Source organism: Balaenoptera ricei, chromosome 4 (genome assembly GCF_028023285.1).
Source record: "Balaenoptera ricei isolate mBalRic1 chromosome 4, mBalRic1.hap2, whole genome shotgun sequence".
NCBI classification, from domain to species: domain Eukaryota; kingdom Metazoa; phylum Chordata; class Mammalia; order Artiodactyla; family Balaenopteridae; genus Balaenoptera; species Balaenoptera ricei.
Genome location: NC_082642.1, coordinates 15,595,906 through 15,616,218, shown reverse-complemented (window position 1 = coordinate 15,616,218; position 20,313 = coordinate 15,595,906). Strand labels below are relative to the sequence as shown.

The window sequence follows — 20,313 nt, the reverse complement described above, 5'->3', positions numbered from 1 at the left end:
TCCAACAGCACATTAAAAGGATCATACACCATGATCAACTGGGATTTATCCCAGGGATGCAAGGATTCTTCAATATACACAAATCAATCAATGTGATACACCATATTAACAAACTGAAGAATAAAAACCATATGATCATCTCAATAGATGCAGAAAAAGCTTTTGACAAAATTCAACACCCATTTATGATAAAAACTCTCCAGGAAGTGGGCATAGAGGGAACCTACCTCAACATAATAAAGGCCATATATGACAAACCCACAGCAAACATCATTCTCAATGGTGAAAAACTGAAAGCATTTCCTCTAAGATCAGGAACAAGACAAGGATGTCCACTCTCACCACTATTATTCAACATAGTTTTGGAAGTCCTAGCCACAGCAATCAGAGAAGAAAAAGAAATAAAAGGAATACAAATTGGAAAAGAAGAAGTAAAACTGTCACTGTTTGCAGATGACATGATACTATACATAGAGAATCCTAAAGATGCCACCAGAAAACTACTAGAGCTAATCAATGAATTTGGTAAAGTTGCAGGATACAAAATTAATGCACAGAAATCTCTTGCATTCCTATACACTAATGATGAAAAATCTGAAAGAGAAATTAAGGAAACAATCCCATTCACCACTGCAACAAAAAGAATAAAATACCTAGGAATAAACCTACCTAGGGAGACAAAAGACCTGTATGCAGAAAACTGTAAGACACTGATGAAAGAAATTAAAGATGATACAAATAGATGGAGAGCTATACCATGTTCTTGCATTGGAAGAATCAATATTGTGAAAATGACTATACTACCCAAAGCAGTCTACGGATTCAATGCAATACCTATCAAATTACCAATGGCATTTTTTACAGAACTAGAACAAAAAATCTTAAAGTTTGTATGGAGACACAAAAGACCCTGAATAGCCAAAGCAGTCTTGACGGAAAAAAACGGAGCTGGAGGAATCAGACTCCCTGACTTCAGGCTATACTACAAAGCTACAGTAATCAAGACAATATGGTACTGGCACAAAAACAGAAATACAGATCAATGGAACAGGACAGAAAGCCCAGAGATAAACCCACGCACCTATGGTCAACTAATCTATGACAAAGAGGCAAGGATATACAATGGAGAAAAGACAGTCTCTTCAATAAGTGGTGCTGGGAAAACTGGACAGCTACATGTATAAGAATGAAATTAGAACACTCCCTAACACCATACACAAAAATAAACTCAAAATGGATTAGAGACCTAAATGTAAGACCGGACACTATAAAACTCTTAGAGGAAAACATAGGAAGAACACTCTTTGACATAAATCACAGCAAGATCTTTTTTGATCCACCTCCTAGAGTAATGGAAGTTAAAACAAACAAATGGGACCTAATGAAACTTAAAAGCTTTTGCAAAGCAAGGGAAACTACAAACAAGACAAAAAGACAACCCTCAGAATGGGAGAAAATATTTGCAAATGAATCAATGGACAAAGGATTAATTTCCAAAATATATAAACAGCTCATGCAGCTCAATATTAAAAATACGACCCAATCCAAAAATGGGCAGAAGACCTAAACAGACATTTCTCCAAAGAAGACATACAGATGACCAAGAAGCACATGAAAAGCTGCTCAACATCACTAACTATTAGAGAAATGCAAATCAAAACTACAATGAGGTATCACCTCACACCAGTTAGAATGGGCATCATCAGAAAATCTACAAACAACAAATGCCGGAGAGTGTGTGGAGAAAAGGGAACCCTCTTGCACTGCTGGTGGGAATGTAAATTGATACAGCCACTATGGAGAACACTATGGAGGTTCCTGAAAAAACTAAAAATAGAATTACCATATGACCCAGCAATCCCACTACTGGGCATATATACCCAGAGAAAACCATAATTCAGAAAGACATATGCACCCCAACGTTCACTGCAGCACTATTTACAATAGCCGGGTCATGGAAGCAACATAAATGCCCATCAACAGACGAATGGATAAAGAAGATGTGGTATATATATACAATGGAATATTACTCAGCCATAAAAAGGAACGAAATTGGGTCATTTGTAGAGACTGTCATACAGAGTAAGTCAGAAAGAGAAAAACAAATATCGTACAGTAACACATATATGTGGAACCTAGAAAAATGGTACAGATGAACTGGTTTGCAGGCAGAAATTGAGACACAGATGTAGAGAACAAACATATGGACACCAAGGGGGGAAAGCAGTGGGGGGGGGTGATGAACTGGGAGATTGGGATTGACATTTATATACTAATATGTATAAAACGGATAACTAATAAGAACCTGCTGTATAAAAAATTAAATTAAATTAAATTAAAAAAAAATTTTTTTAAATCTGTGTAGTGCTTTAAAAGTATTGAGTGTAGTAATGTTCCTGATTACAATCGCCAACAGTCTATCAACTTATCTGTCTTTGCCAAAAAAATTTAAACTCATCCTACTGAAGAATTTTCATATGAGAACATAACTTCAATTATAATATAAGTTAATAGGAAAATAAAATTCAATTACAAAAATACACTTGACAGACTCGGTATTTTACAATTATATTGTGAGATCACTAATTGTAATATCCCCAAACTGAAAACTACCCAAATGCCCAATTGCGTTAGAATGAATAAATAAATTATGGTTTAATCACACAATGGAATATTACATAACAATGAGAAAAGATCAACTACAACTACATACAATATGGATGAATCTCACAAACATGTTGAGCAAGAAAAGCAAGTCACAAAGAATAAATGTTGCATGATTCCATATGTAAAGCACCAAAACAGACAAAAATAGTCTATCCTGTTAGAGGTCAAGACAGCACTTAGCCTTCAAGAGGAGCACAAAGCATGCTTCTGGGGTGCTGGTATTTTGCTTCTAGTTTCGAGTGCTGGTTTGTGAAATTTCACTGAACTGTACACCTGTATTTGTACTTTTCTCTATATATTTCAACTAAAACTTTATATATATATGTGTGTGTGTGTAAATATACGGCATGAATATTTTCATTACAAAATACCCCATTCTGGATACATTACAAAATGCAGAAAATATATAGTACCAATCAATCATAATCTCATGTTCTAAAAGATACCTGTAATTTGATGTATTTCCTCATTTTTCTAAAAATGTCACATAGTTAAGAACATAGAATACATACAATTTTACTTAAATGTGAGAGGTTAAATTATATCAAAACATACCTACATAAAATAATTATGTATATTAAGCATTTTCTATTTTCAAAATGTTTTTCTTCATAAGCAAAATATGACTACAAATTTAGCTATCATATACATACATACACAATTTACTTTAAAATCACCTAGTAATATCCTTCTGTGTGTGAGCTACTTTTTTGCTATTTACAAACAATGCTATGATAAATATCTCTGTCTCTGTCTATATTAATTATAAGTCAAAATTTACTTCCTTAGAAGAGATACCTAGAGATAGAATTACAAGAGCCAATGTTTTTGCATTAAAATTAGCAAAAGATAAAATATTGCTATAACATGAGGACAGAGGTTTGAAAAAGCAACAAAATGGATAGCCTATCCTCCTTTCTTCACTCGTCTTTTCTTTTAGAAGTGCTCCTTAGGCAGTAGAGTCCTTTCGTAAAGCAAAAATCTGTGGTTTGCAAGTCTAAGACGTGAGGCTTGATGATACTGCAGTACTAGACACATAGAAGGTACTGGAAAAAGTTTTCTGAATTGAGTGAAAAATCTTAGGCAGAAAAGTCAGTCTGATTCTACCTTTTGCTTAATCCCCACTTCTTCTACATACCCTTAGAGTAGTAATTCTCCAAGTGTGGTCCAGGGCTAGCAATATCAGCTTCACCTAGGAACTTGTTAGAAATATGAATTCTCAGACCCCACCCCAGACCTACTGAATCAGAAACTCTGGAGTCAATCTTTATGAGATGCCCTCCAGGTGATTCTGTTGCTTGCTAAAATTTAAGAACTACTGGACTAAAGAACTCTAAACCTCCAGGCATACTAAGAAAACATCACCTTTATTAATCAGGGAATGGAAAAAAGATAAATAATTTTTAGAAACTATTACTCTAATTGCACTTTGCTCATCTGAGAGACTGAGGGTCTTCGTGATAGATAAGTGTTTTCATCTTCTGTTCCACTTCTTTTAGATTTGTGATTTACATGTCTGCAGTGTCAGTCATGCTACTCGTCACACTTTAATGGGTCCCAAATGGACTCACTAAAGGGGATGTAAAGGATGTCACTGAAGAAAAGGATGACAAAACAGTTCCTGGCTTATTCTGAGATATGCCAAAAATTGGATTTAATTAGTTTCACAGGCAGAAAATGAATGAAGTAATTTGTATTACCAGTAAATCCTGATAGCAATTTCCTTTTACTTCAAAATACAGCTTGTAATTAAATGTATTCAGGCTGGTCTTTTTCAATAATTTAACCAGCAACTTGCAGACATTTTCTACATAATTGATACAATGATAAGGAAAGGCTCAAATATCAAAGGAACACTGAAGGAAGTAAAGGAGAAGAGAATTAATATTTTATTGAGCACCCACTACATGCTAAGTATTATCCATAAAGCTTTACACATGAGAGTTAAATGAGAAAATATAATCACTCCAAGGTAGGTATTACAATCACCAAAGCACAAATGTGAAAATCAGACAGAGAGATTTAGTATATTTTCGATGTTATCAATTGTAGATTTAGTAAATAGCAAAGCTGAAATTTGAAGCTCTGCTTCAATGATTCCAAAACCTGAGCCTTTTCAAATATATCAAACTTACTTTACAACATGAAGCAAAATACAATGTGTTTTCATTAGAATGAATTAAAAACTCCTAAAGAAATACAGTTAGTAAAATTTTAGCAAATTTTATTAGTTTTCCTATTTAGTATTTTTTAAAGACACAGCTTTAGAAAAGAATATTTTAGCTACCATTTTTATTTACTATGTAATTTATAAAGAAGAGGAGAAACCAGGTTAAATGCAGAAGAGGCAATTTAGTCTTTCCTAAATAACATTTGCAATTTAAATTGCCAAAACACTGTGTTGGCAACAAAGCTGTTAAACAACTTTAAGGCATGACTTTTGATATTTTGCTTTTAGATTTGGCAACTCATGCAAATTTTATGTTGGTCATAAACAAGATAAATTTAAATGAGGAAATTCAAAAAAAGAAAACATTTAAGAAGTTGATTTTAGAACTAAATTCCAATTGACAATCAAAATTATCATCTTCCCTTAGTGCTGTGGGTTTGAAATTAACCAGTACCAATAGTTGTTACCAATAGTAAGCAAGATGGCTAGCTAAGTTAAAGGTGTGGAAAAGTTTTCTTCTAGAAGACAGTGAGCCATATAGGAATAGGAAATAAAAACAGGCAATTAGATCAACTCCATTTTCCAACTACCTAGCAAATAAGAAATCACATAAAGAAGGACCTTTTAACATCAACAGTATTCTACTCTGCCAACTAAGTTACAAGCTGATTCACTGAAAATGAACTTTGAAATACTACAGAAGCAAGACTGCAGATATTCTTTCCTCCAAAAAGAATAATATCCATTTATCATACTTTCATAAGAAATAGTGACTAGTTATTTCAAGATATTAAAAATAGGTATCATCATGTCACGCTCTATAATAAAGCAATTTATATTAACTATCAGAATAGAGAATAAAAATTTATATTAAAAAATGGGAAAAAAAGCCATTTTATTTGGTCTCAGGTACAACATACTGTGTTATCAAAATTATTTATAAATCTACAACATGCAATCAAAACACAGAACAAAGTTATGTAATTCTACCTAACCACAATATACATTGCAAAAGCAGTTAACAGGAAGATAAAAGATGTAGTAAGCACAGTCTATTTAAAAACATTTTAATTTTTCCTTTATTTTTTGTTTTAAATCAGGAACTTAACTTTTATTTCTAAAAGATAATTCTTATTTAATTTTAGTATTTAATTATGTAGTATGGTAAACTAAACATGATTACTGAAATAAAACTTATCTTGTAGATAAACACAAGAGAAAAAAAGATCAGAAAAATACAAGAGAGAAAAAGATCAGATGGCACGGGTCCTACAGGAAAAGCAAGCTACTGGACTGAACAGGTTGATAAAACTACTTGTAGAATGGGTTAGTCTATTATCAGATCATTAAGATATTTTTAAATATCCTGAAACCAAATTCAGATTCAAAAGGCAAAGCCAAAACCATTCACTGTGTTTATTAAAATACAATCTCTCAGTAAGCCTCACACAGCAAGAGAGGCCAAACTTACCCTAACATGACCTCAGATTTAGAAGCCTGCCAAAGAATTTTCATAGAAATAGCAACCAAATGTTGCTTATACCTACTGTTCAAAGTAATATAAAATAAAACAAAGCTTACTAGATATTTGAGGACTTAAATCTGTGAAGTAAAATTTAAAAAAAAAAAGGGGGGCAAACGTTAGCAGCCTTTTTAATGAAACATATATAACTCCAAAATATACAAGCTACTCTATTTTTAAGATTTTGAGTACTGAAATAATCTCTAACACCAGTTCCTTACCCTTTCACCTTTCCAGCTCCTTTTAAACTTTTTCTCATCAAGAAAGGTAAGTTCTCACATTCCCTTCTTAGCAAACATGCATTCATATGGTCCCTATAAGGAGTCATTCCAGCAACACTTTTGGGAAAACTCTGAATTCCTTCTCTTTCTACTGCTTTACCCACAAAATGCTTTCTTTTATTCCTGTTTCCAGGCTGTGAAGATCTTTTCAAAAAATGTTACAAAACCTGAGCAATTGGCTCCACTATAAACGTTATGTACTCTGTCTAACCTCAACTGGTTCCCTGCTGTTACACAGGGATTCCAGAATCATCTCTAGATTATAAGGGGTTAAAAATAGTACAAAACAGGCTCTGATCAACAATGCTCTCCAAATGGAGAATTCATAAGCTCCTCTCAAAATTAAGTGGTGTTAGGCTTCCCTGGTGGCGCAGTGGTTAAGAATCCGCCTGCCAGTGCAGGTGACACAGGTTTAAGCCCTGGTCCGGGAGGATCCCACATACCACAGAGCAACTAAGCCCGTGTGCCACAACTACTGAGCCTGCGCGCCACAACTACTGAGCTCACGTGCCACAACTACTGAAGCTTGCACGCCTAGAGCCCATGCTCTGCAACAAGAGAAGCCACCACAATAAGAAGCCCACGCACCGCAACGAAGAGTAGCCCCCGCTCGCCGCAACTAGATAAAGCCCACGTGCAGCAACAAAGACCCAACGCAGCCAAAAATTAATTAATTAATTAATTTTTTTAAAAATTAAGTGCTGTTTATGCAAGGAATCCAAAGTTTTTGTGACATGTAAAAATCAATCAATGTAGTTCACCATATTCATGGGCTATAATTACTCCCACCATATATAATCACTGCAATAGGTGCAGAAAAAGAACATTTACCAAAATCCACCATTCATTATCAAAACACTCAGAAAACTTAGAAGGGAAACTTACTCAACCAGATGCAGGGTGGCGCTATGAAAACTCTACCAGCTAATATCATACCTAATAATAAAAGACTTAATACTTTCCTCCTAAGATCAGGAACAAGGCAAGGATTTCTGTTCTCTCCATTTCTACTCAACCTTGAACTGGAAGTCCTAATCAGTGATATTAGGAAAGAAAAGGAAATACAAATTGTAAAGGAAAAGTTAAACTTTTTATTTACAGATGACATGAGAGTATATAAGGAAAATCCTAAAAAAATCTACAAAAGAATTACTAGAAATAAGTTTCACAAGGGAGCAGGCTACAAAAACCAGCTGTGTGTCTACATACTAGCAAAGAACAACTGGATATTGAAATTAAAAATACCATTTACAGGGACCTGCCTGGCAGTCCAGTGGTTAAGACTCCACACTTCCACTGCAGGGGGCACATGCCTGCTCCCTGGTCAGGGAACTAAGACCCCACATCCCACATGCCACGCAGCGTGGCCAAAAAAAGAAAAGAAGAAAAAAAGACACCACCAATAACAAAAATATCATTTACAAAAAAAAAAAATCCTGGAACTAATACATGATTATAGCAAGGTTGCAGGATACGAGGTTAATAAATAAAAGTCAACTGCTTTCTTATATACCAGCAATGAATAACTGGAGTTTGAAACTACGAACACAAGTCCATTTACATTAGCACCAAAAAATGAAATACTTAAGGATATATCCAATAAATATGTATAAGATCTATATGTGGAAAACTACCAAATTGTGATGCAAGAAATCAGAGATCTAATTAATGGAGAGAGAAGTCCACGTTTATGCACAGAAGAATTAATATTGTTAAGATGTCAGTTATTCCCACTGATGTACAGAGTCGATGCAATCTCAATCAAAATCCCAGCAAGTTATTTTGTGGATATCAACAAACTGATTCTAAAGTTTATACGGAGAGGCAAAAGACCCAGAACAGCCAACACAATATTGAAGAAGAAAAGTTGGAGGACTGATACCACCCAACCTCAAGACTCACAGTCATCAAGACAGTGTGGTATCAGCAAAAAAATAAGAAAATAGATCAGTGGAATAAAATAGAGAGCCCAGAAAAAGACCTACACAAATACCTTCAACTAGACTTTGACAAAGGAGCAAAGGCAATTCAATGGAGAAGGGACAGTCTTTTCAACAAATGAGGATGGAACAACCAGACATCCACATGCAGGAAAAAAAAAAAGAATTTAGACACATACTTTACACCTGTCACAAAATTAACTCAAAATGGATCACAGACCTAAATGTAAACTGTAAAACTCCTAGAAGAAAAATAAGAGAAAAATCTAACTGACCTTCAGTGTCGTAATGACTTTATAGATACAACACCAAAAAGTGTGATGAAAAAAAAAAAAAAAAAAAAAAATGAGGCTTTAATGTTGGACTTCATTAAGATTAAAACTTCTCTGTGAAAGATACTGTTTCTCTAACTACCAGATAAGGAACATCAAGTCTTTGTGTATCCTTATAAGAAACATGATACGTGTGTTTGTATGTCACTGCTTTTTAAACAAATGGTTATTCGGCACATTGTTCTGCAATTTTCTTTTGTTAACTTAATAATGTGTCTTTGTAGATCATTCCATATTTGTACATAGCTTTCTCACTCCCAATTTTACACCTGCATAGTACTCCATGATATGTATTGAACATAATTTATTTAGCCAGATCTTACTGATGGATTTACACTGTTGCCAATAATTTTGCTATTACATACAATACCGCAAAGATTAAATGTTATTTCCCAAATTTATAAACATATCAGTAGAATACATTCCTAAAATTGGGACTGCTTGGTCAAAGGAAATGTGAATGTTAAATTAATAAATACTGTGAAATTGCTTCCCATAAAGGTTATGCTCCCACCAGCAGTATAAGAGAGCACATTATCCTACACCCTTGACAAGTGTTTTATCAAACTTCTTAATACTCGCCAGCCTTATAAAGTGAAAAATGGTACTCAAGTGTAATTTTAAATTACGTAAGGTTTGTGAATGAGGTAGAGTGCCTTTTTATCTGTGTTAAGAACCATTAATGTTTTTCTGTGAACTGTTTATTCATAAGTTTTGCCCATTTCCTAAAAATTGGATTGTTGGGTAGATTGTTCCTTTCATCACAATACAATATTTCTCTTTGTCCCTTTAATAGACTGAGGCTGTTAGTATATTTATTTAGTATCAATATTGTTTTGCTCATGGTACATCTTTGGCCATTTTTTTGTTTTTAATCTTCCTTAGATTCAAGACTTGTGAATATATTTTTAGTTCGAAAACAACTTTCTCGGTGTTCCAACTGTATCCTCTTGAGAGCTTCCATTCTTCTTTCTTCCTGTCATGCTTTCTCTTACCTTTTCCATTAGTTCTGCCCCCATAGGAGGAATCTGATTATCCAGGGATATTCCCTCTTTTGAGTTGCTGCATTCCTTTTAGTAGGTTGTCATTTCCACAGCTGTAGGCTACTGCAATCTCTTGGACAGTGCGGAACTGGCAGTGAGTAAAAGATACACATATTTTCAATCTGATGTGCAAGCAATAAAGGAGCTGGCAAGGTGGCACTGCTAGCTCTGCTGAGGACATAAAGGAGCAAGAGGAGGATACACGGCAGGGCTCATCTACCTGCAGGGACACAAGCAATTTAGCCCACAGCAGCTGCCCGAGAAACGCATACAGCTTACAGGCAAATATGGCCTCTTTCACATGCCAGAACCACCCAAAGATATATAGCCCAAGAAACAGCATGTACCTCTCAGATAATGAAGGAATCCCTGATCTTCAACAAAGGTTCCGCTGGGCTTTCAACACTATAATGAAGCCCTGAGTTACAGTATCTTTTTCTTTCATTTTAAAAAATAATACAGGGCTTCCCTGGTGGTGCAGTGGTTAAGAATCTGTTTGCCAATGCAGGGGACATGGGTTCAATCCCTGGTCCGGGAAGATCCCACATGCCGCGGAGCAAATAAGCCCATGCGCCACAACTACTGAGCCTGCGCTCTAGAGCCCGTGAGCCACAACTACTGAGCCCACGAGCCACAACTACTGAACCCGAGAGCCACAACTACTGAATCCAAGAGCCACAACTACTGAAGCCCACACACCTAGAGCCCATGCTCTGCAATAAGAGAAGCCACCACGATGAGAAGCCCACACACCACCATGAAGAGTAGCCCCCGCTCGCCGCAACTAGAGAAAGCCCGCGCACAGCAACGAAGACCCAACACAGCCATAAATAAATAAATAAATAAATTTATAATAAAGTAAAATAAAATAAAAAATAATACACAATTACATGATTTATGACAAGGATATATGAATACTCAACTACTTTCGAATCCTCTGCAACTCGCCTGGCTATGGCAGAATATAATCATCTTCAGGCTTGTTCTTATTTTAATTAATTATGTAACTTTTAGACCTCCAACTCTTAGATAGATGCCCTAAGACAAAAAGCTCAGAAACCTTCCTCACTGAATACCTTAACACTTTGTTTCAAAAAGCATTCAAAGTAAGTTCCTTCTTTATACGTTTCTCAAAGGTTAGATAAATAAATATTTGCATTAAAAGTCTGGAAATGCTATGGCAAAACAAGCTGTTGCAGTTCAATGTTTACTTAGTATGCAAAAGGGAAGGGAGGGGAGGGATAAATTAGGAGTTCGGGATTAGTAGATACAAACTACTATATATAAAATAGATAAACAACAAGGTCCTACTGTATAGCACAGGGAACTATATTCAATACCTTGTAATAACCTATAATGGAAAATAATATGAAAAAGAATATATTTATCTGTATAACTAAATCACTTTAATGTACACCAGAAGCTAACACAATGTTGTAAATTATATTTCAATAAAAAATAAACTTTTAAAAATTTACTGAGTACATATAACTGCGCTAGATGTCAAGCTAGACTCTAAAGACAAAAATATGAAAAAAGACCCTGGGCTGCCCTGGTGGTGCAATGATTAAGAATTCGTCTGCCAGTGCAGGGGACACAGGGTCGAACCCTGGTCCAAGAAGATCTCACATGCCGCGGAGCAACTAAGCCCGCGAGCCACAACTACTGAGCCCACGTGCTGCAACTACTGAAGCATGTGCACCTAGAGCCCGTGCTCAGCAACAAGAGCCCGTGCTCACCACAACGAAGAGAAGCCCCCACTCGCCACAACTAGAGAAAGCCCGCACACAGCAACGAAGACCCAACACAGCCAAAAATAAAATAAATAAAACATAAATAAATTTATATACATAATAAAAAGACCCTGCCCTTAAAGAGCTCAGTCTAGTAAAAAAAGAAAGGACAATCTTATAAAGAAACACAATATAATGTGATAAGGACAATAATAAAGTATGTACAGGGTCCAAAGGTTAACACAAAGGAGGCTCAGTAACAAGGAGGTACAGAAGAATTCGTGCTCAGCTAGATTTTAAAGCATAAACAGGAATTTGCCCAGTGGCCAAGGGAATTATAGGTAGAAGGAAAGACACACATTCTTTCAACAAAGTTCCAGTTTGGGACAGCTACTATGGAATAGTTACTTTGAAATATCTATTCTAGAGAAACAGTGATGAATAAGATAAAAAGTCTCTGACTTCATGGAGTCAGGTGGGGATCAATAAGTAAATCAGTAAATTAAAGTCCAGTGTGATAAATACTGCAATTGGGATAATCAGAGACTATTAGAGGCTTATGGGCCAATTGGGTATAAGACCTAAACTTAGATGCTAGGAATGAACAGAAATTAGCCAGGTGAAATGTATTTCTATCAGGAGTGAAGTGAGGATGCTGTCAGAGAGGTATGGCATTATAGGTACAGAGAAGAGAATACAGAAAGACAGAGAGAGAGAGAGAAAAGGGAGGGGAGGGGAGGGAGAAGAGGGACAGACAGACAGAGAGAATGTAGTTCAGTGTGGCAGAAGCATAAATGTCTGAGATAAGGCTAAAGATGAAAGCAAGAACCATATCATGAAGGATCTTTTAAACTGGAGTTTGGACTTTATCTTGAGGGCAATAAGGAACAAAAAATGTTTTTTTAACTTGGGAAGACTTGTTCAGATTTGTGTTTGAGAAAAAGTATGTAGCTATAGTACAGTGAATGAAACAGAAAGAAATAAAATCTCAAAGCAAGAAAAATAGCTACAGTAATCCAGGAAATAGTTTATAGTAGTCTGAACTAAGATAATAGCAACGGAATAGAGAAAGTGGGTAGGGAGAACTGAGGTATTTAGCTGGAATCAACAAGTCTTGTAAGTGCTGGAATCAACAAGTCTTGTAAGTGATTTGACTGGGAGCAGAGAGGTCAAAAAGGAGTCAAAGATGATGCTTCAGTTTCTGGTTTGGGCAAAGGGTGAAAGGTACTACTGTACTATCCAGTAAGATAAAGAAAAGGGAAAAGTAGGTTTTGAGAGGGTGAAATAATCACTTTAATTATGGACAGATTGAGTCTGAGATGCATATAAGTTATTCAAATGAAGGTGTCCCATAAGCAGTTAAATATACAAAAACTCAAGACAAAGGTTTGGGCTGGAGGTACAGATTTGAGAATCAACCATATACAAAGTAAAAGCAGTGAGAATAGACGAAATTGCCTAGGGAAAATGTACAAGGTGAGGGAAAAAAAACTAAGACAAAAACCCCATGGAACACTAACATTTAGAAGACAAACAAAAGAAGAGCTAGGAGAGTAGACTGAAGGGAACGGCCAAAAAGGAAGATGAAAATATTAACAAGAGGAAAAGGAGTAAGCACTTAATGAATGCTTACTATGTGCTAGGTGTTGTACTAAGTGATATACGCACACTACCTCATTTAATCCTTACATACCCTATGAGCAATTTACCATTATTATCTGCATCGTTACAGATGTGGACATTTTGGCTTAGAGAGATCACCTTGCTCAGATTTACACATTTGGTGGAGTATAAGAAGTGCAACCAAGATTACACCCTCATCCTCCAGAGCCCTTGTTCTTAACCGCTACACTGTACTGCTTCCTATAAGACTTAAAAAGTGTGGTATCACAGACACAAAGAAAAACAGTGATTCAAAAAGAAAGACACCACCCCAGTAACGACGAGCTCGCTTAGCAGCAAGACCTTGATTTCTAACAACATTCTCTATAAAAAGGAATCAGGACTCTTTCAGAAAATGGCTGATCTGAGGAATGGGCAGGAAATATGTCAAAGGGACACAGAAAAGCAACTGAACGCTCCCAATGGCCATAGTCCTAACAATCTGAGCAAAAAAACTGAAGTAGTATTGGACTATGACCCGGACTATACACTAAATATCCATGAGTCCATACTGGTATAAAGAAAGAATTAACTAACTAACTAACTAAATAAATGGAGGAGAAGAGACAAATCTAGGGTGGAAGAATTCCAAACAAATCATGTAGATACTCACAACTCAAAGAAGTGGAGCAAACTCTCCACTCCTCAAGTGTGGGTTCCACATAATGACTTCCTTCCAAAGACAATGGTATAGAAAGGGGGAAGGGGTAGAGAGTACCTTTACAGTAGAGAAACATGACAAACACTACATCAGCCAAGTGACCAAGTGTCACACCAATAATGATAAGTCATGTTGATACCCTTAGTATGTTGTGATGAAAATGGCCCTTTATCTCTGTGGTCTTTCTCTCAAAAACCTATAACCCCAATCTAAGTATGAGAAAAACAATTAGAAAAATCCCAATTCAGGGACATTCTACAAAATACCTAACCAGTACACCTCAAAACTGTCAAGTTATCAAAAACATGGAAAGTCAGACTTCCAGTATCTCAGGATACTGTCACAGCCAAAAGAGGCGAAGGATGCATGATCATGAAATGTAATGTGGTATCCCGAATGCTCTCCTGCAACAGAAAAAGGACATTAGCTACAAACTAAGGAAGTCTGAATAAAGTACGAACGTCTATTCATTATAATGTATCAATATTGGCTCATTAATTATAAAATCTGTACTAGAATAATGTAGGATGTTAACAGTAGGGAAACTGAGTGAGGGGTTTATGAGACCTCTCTGTACTATTTCTGTGATTTCTCTGTAAACCTAAAACTGCTCTAAAATTAAAAGGTTATTTTTTGGGGTGGGGGGGCACATTAACTGTGCCAAAAGCTGATAAACCGAAAACAAAAAAAGACAAAATCAAGAGCAGTTTCAATGGATTAATGGAGTCAAAAGCCAGATTACACTGGGCAGAGAAATGAATGAAAGCTGAGAATGGGACTCTAAGTGTATAGCTTCTTCCAAGAAGTCTGATAATGATGGGGAGAACAAATGAGAGCTGGAAGTAGAGATTAAGTTGAAGAAAATGTTTTTTGTTTAAATCAAGGTATAATTCACATACCCAAAAATTCACTGATTTCCAGTATATACACAAGGTTGTATAGCTACAACCACTATTTCCAGAACATTTTCATGACTTCAAAAAAAAATGGTAAAATTAAAGAAGGCTTAGACAAGTTGAATATGTTCACAAATAAGAAGACATAGCATTGTTAAGATGTCAATAAAACCAAAGTGATTTAGAGATTCAATGCAATCTCTATCAAAAATCTAACAGCCTTTTCCACAGAAATGGAAAATGTAATCTTCAAATTCATGCGGAATTGCAAGAGATCCTAAATAGCCAAACAATCTCGAAGAAGAATAAAGTAGGAGGACTCACACTTTTTGACTTTGAAACATACTACAAAACTACAGTAATTAAAACATTATGGTATTGACATATGGACAGACATATAGACCAATGGAATAGAATAAAAAGTCCAGAAATAAATCCTCACATATATGGCCAAATGATTTTTGACAAGGGTACTAAGACCATTCAATGGTCAAAGGACAGTCTTTTCGACAAATGGTACTGGGAAAACTGGATATCCTTATGTCAGTTTGACCCTGACTTTGTATCATATACAAAAATAAACTCAAAATGGATCAAAGACCTAAACCTAAGAGCTAAAACTTTAAAATTCTCAGAAGAAAACATTGGGGAAAATTTTCGTGACACTGGATTTGGCAACCATTGAATGGAAATGACACCAAAAGCACAGGCAATAGCAGAAAAAAATAGATTAATTGGACTTCATCAAAACAAAGAAGTTTTGCACATCAAAGGATACTATCAAGAAAGCAAAAAGACAACCTGATGAACGGGAGAAAATTTTTGCAAATCATTTCTCTCATAAGGAATTAATATCTAGAACATATAAAAAACTTCTAGAACTCAACAACAAAAAACAAATAATCCAATTCAAAAATGGGCAAAAGACTTGAACAGACATTTCTTCAAAGAAGATATGTGAATAGCAAATAAGCACAAGAAAATACGCTCAATATTACTAGTCATTAGGGAAATGCAAATCAAAACCACAATAAGACATCACTTCACACCTATAACAATGGCTATAATAAAAATAAGTTAAGTGTTGGCAAGAATGTGAAGAAACTGGAACCCTTGTGCACTGCTGATGGGAATGTAAAATGGTACAGCTGCTGTAAAAATCGAAATGGCAATTCCTCAAAAAATTAAAGATAATTCTATTATTTGACCCATATGACATGTGACCCAGCAATTCCGCTTCTAGGAATATATCCGAAAGAACTAACAGCAGGGTCTCAGAAAGATCTCTGTACTCCCAGTTCACAGCAGTGTCACTCACAATAGCTAAAATACGGAAGCAACCCACGTGTCCACTGATGGATGAATGGATAAGCAAAATGTGGTACATACTTAAAATGGAATGGTATTCAGCCTTAAAAAGGAAGGGAATTCGGCCATATGCTACAACATGGGTGAACCTTGAGGACACTGAGCAAAATAAGCCAGTCACAAAAAGACAAATACTGTATAATTCTACTTATATGAGGTACGTAGAGAGTAGGGAAAATCATAGATACAGAAAGTAGAATGGTTCTTGCCAGGGGTTTAAAGGAGGAGGAGAAAATAGGGAATTGTTGAATAGGTGTAGAATTTTAGTTTTGCAAGATGAAGAGTTACGGATATGAATGGTGGTGATGGTTGCACAATGTAAATGTACTTAAATGCCACCAAACTGTACACTTAAAAATGGTTGAAGTGGTAAATTTTATGTTATGTGTGTTTTACCACAATAAAAAAAATTAGGGAAAAAATGACAAGCATCAAGGCTTCAAGTGTCTCTTTCATTGCTTCAGAATACATTTAAATTCTTAGAATACTTCTACAGACCATTTCTACTCTTAAGCTAGCAATTTCTATACTGAAATACAGATTTCTCTAGCCTTCTCTCCACCTTAGACATACATAGCCCACCTCAGACATAAAGCCTTTGAGGAAGCTGATGTCTCTCTCACAGCTATCTGTATTGTAATAGTAGACACTTTTGTTTTTACCTTTGTATATGTGTAATGGAAAAATTTAAACATATACAAAGGAAGAGAGAAAAGAATAATGAAACCCCATATAACTATCACCCAGCTTAAACAATTAACCAACTCACAGACAATTCTGTTTTATCTGTAATTCCACTCACTTTACTCTTCTTCCCTCACTGGATTATTCTGAAGCCAATCCCAAACACCGTATCATTTCAACCATAAAGATTTCAGATGTTATTTCTACATACTAAAAGATACTGTTGAATGATACATAGTGAAAGATACTGACAAGTGTCCTGCACAAATTCTTGTATGGATGGGTCAGATTTCTGATATAAGCATTCCCCCAGTAAACCATCTATTACACAAAGGAATTACATATATATTCATTCATTCTACTGTATTCCTTACAAGTTAAACCACCAGCAAATAGGGTCTCTCAAAACACACACACACACACACACACACACACACACACACACTCTCCCTCTCTCTCTCTCCCCACCTCTCCAAGGTAATTGACTTTTTATATGATAAAAGTTCTTTGGAATATGATAACACAGTAATATTATATAATTATTATACATAAAGTAATTCTTCATTTAACTGCTTATTTTATAAAACAAATGCAATAAAACTAGCTCAATGCAGAAAATTTTTATTCAACTGTCCTTACCTTTTGTTGGACTGAGATTCTGATCTATAAATCCTCTTAATTCTGCATTTGTAGAAGTCAAACCAACCTGAATAAAATAGTTTAAAAAATTATACACAGGATCTTAAATAATATGTGATCACTTAATAAGCTATTATTAATAACCTTCCACCAGAAGTCCGTATCAAATATTATACATTGTCACATAAAGATGAGTTAATGATATCAGCTATAGGAGCTGGATTAAAACACTGCCATTTTGCTTGAAATGGGAAAAATAATGCACTGTCCAGATCAAGATAAAAATTAATGAAATAATGTTACTTATGAGCAGATGTGAGATCTACAAATTTTACTGATGGTTTTTTTTGAAAGCAAGTAATCTGGCAACCGTGAAGTTGCCAAAAGATATACCAAAATTCCACCCTCATTGCTGCCCTTAATTTTTACTGTTCACAATCACTGCATATAATGCTTTTAAACATTATGACATGTAATGGACCAAATAAAGACCATTAATACCACAACGCAGACGTGAGGTCCACTGGCCTTGGGTTCATTCTCCAGTTCATCAAGCCCACTATATGTATGGTTGTGGTCAAGTCACACAAGCTCTCTATATCTCGGTCTCCTCGTCCATAAATTAGAGGCCGCTAAAGGTGCTTACCAATTCAGGTTGTTAGAAAGATTAAGAAAAAGAATTCATGTAAAGCACAGGGCTTGGCACAAAGTGCTCAATCCATTTTAATGTTCATTACTGTTTGTAAGATACTTGAGGGACTACCTAAAGCAAGTGTGTTTATAAATTCTCCTTTAGACAATTTATTTCTTTTAATGTGATGTCTACTGGACTACTTGGAATCATAAGCTGAATATGGTAGTATCATCAAGCGGAGTTTTAAAATTTCATTATAGATAGAGCCAGCAAGAAAAAAACCCCTATTTTTAAAAACTTGTCACAAAGCAAGTATCCAATAAATGGTTCTACTATTACTACTGTATTGTTTTAATCCTTGTAGATTTGTAACCTTGAAACATCCATGCTAATTTGGTACCCCAAACATCCTCTCAAAGTACTAACACACTGAAAGGATTTTAAGGCACACAAAGCTCTGTAAGTTTGTATCTCTGTACTTGCTTTATGTTTTTAAACTATCCACTGCTTTAACACTGTATATTCTTCAAAACCACTCATTTGATACTTTATAATTTCATAATATAAGAACTAATTATTTCATTATTTGGGAATTCAGATGTTCTACTAATAGCTATTTCTTTTTTTCAAGAGATACTACCAGAAATATTTCTACATATCGTTCACATCATAGAAAAGTAATTCTGATGCAAACCTATGTCTGGCATCTAATATTAAATTTTTATGGAAGCGGCTGAAGACAGAGGCATCTAAAACATAGCCTAATTCTATGTAGATAATGGTGCAGATCCTTAATCCTGTCTAGCTTCTCGTAAGTATTCTATTAGAAGTAAAGTAAACCTTTGGAACACAATTTCCAAAAAAATACCACTGCATGGATTTCCAGAGTTGCTCACAAATACTAACGTTAAACGTTCAATTTGTAAATGCCAAGAGTTTACTGTGGCATCACTAACATGCCTCTCCTTTTTAAGCTCTTCTACTACAAAAAAAAGAGAAAGGCGAAATTTTTGTTGGTGCTCTACTGTAAACAGAAAGCAAAGAAGGCAAAGACAGCCTTTAATATATTCCATGCTTAATACAATGTGATTATTTAATACATGTATTACAATAACTTCAAAAGTATCAGTTTATACCTTTTTGTTATTATACAAAGATAACGGCAAAAACCTCAACCAAAACCACATATTCACAGTCGAGAGTTCAGTTACTGGAACTGTTACATTTAAACACCTGCTCTTACTGTTCAACTTTTGCTACTTCTAAGTGAAGTAGCAAACGGATTTGGAAACGTTTTAAGCAGCTGTACACCTGCACCTTAGTGAACAACAGGTTATACCCCAAAAAGATAAAAGTCAATTGTAAATCAATAGTGTGTGTAATTTTGGTCTCATGGATGGAGGGGAGGTGTTTGTATTCAGAGCTTAAATAAATACTATTAAATTTATTTAATTAAAACTTCAAATATGTATTAATTTCTGCTTTCATAAACACTGTATAAAGATTCAAAGAAAAAGTAGATTTGCAAGTAGAAAAAGTTGGGTAGGAAAGGCATTTAAAAATATTAGCTATTCTTTCTTTATTCTGTCCATTTAAAAAGGATCTTTCTATATAATGTTTCTCAGATCAAGAGAAAAAAGTAAACTAATTTTACGTAAAATTTTTCATCTAATAAGATCCTGAGAAAAGTTTTCTATCAGGATATTCAAACACTGTGCTGCATACTGTAAGCAGTCACTAAATGTCTATTGAATAAAATATATCCAAAGCCCAAATGTTAAGAGTCAAACGATATTCTCCAATAACAGCATTATAATTTCACTGATCTTTAACATTTCAGATTGACATAACTGAAAGATTCAAAGCGAGATGGTCTGTGGTCAAAGTTCAGCTCTACCATTCATTCACAAGCAAGGTGTTCTTGGAACAGTCACTGCAAAATGAGGATGACGATACACATGTGTACAACAAACTCAGACAGCTCTTCAGACCAAATTAAATAATTATGTGAACATGTTTGTTAATGGCAAAGCAATATTCAAGTTTGGGTCATTAATTCAAAGGGCAATGGCTTTACTACT

General features: G+C 35.1%; 1 protein-coding gene across 9 annotated transcripts in view; it reads right to left on the bottom strand.

The window, feature by feature from the left end:
* Positions 1 to 20,313, bottom strand: part of TFDP2 (transcription factor Dp-2) — a 173,222-nt gene that overhangs the window by 99,490 nt on the left and 53,419 nt on the right. For 5 of the 9 annotated variants that reach the window (XM_059920187.1, XM_059920180.1, XM_059920182.1 and 2 more), the window contains one exon: positions 17,599 to 17,665. The exons of 2 other annotated variants lie outside the window; for them this stretch is intronic. Coding sequence is in view for 4 of the 7 variants with exons in the window: in XM_059920180.1 (XP_059776163.1) it covers positions 17,599 to 17,665 (67 nt within the window). In the remaining 3 variants the exon portion in view is untranslated. Of the gene's footprint in view, positions 1 to 9,907; positions 10,044 to 17,598; positions 17,666 to 20,313 lie in introns of those variants that run through there. 2 more of the 9 variants (XM_059920184.1, XM_059920186.1) reach the window with 1 other exon arrangement.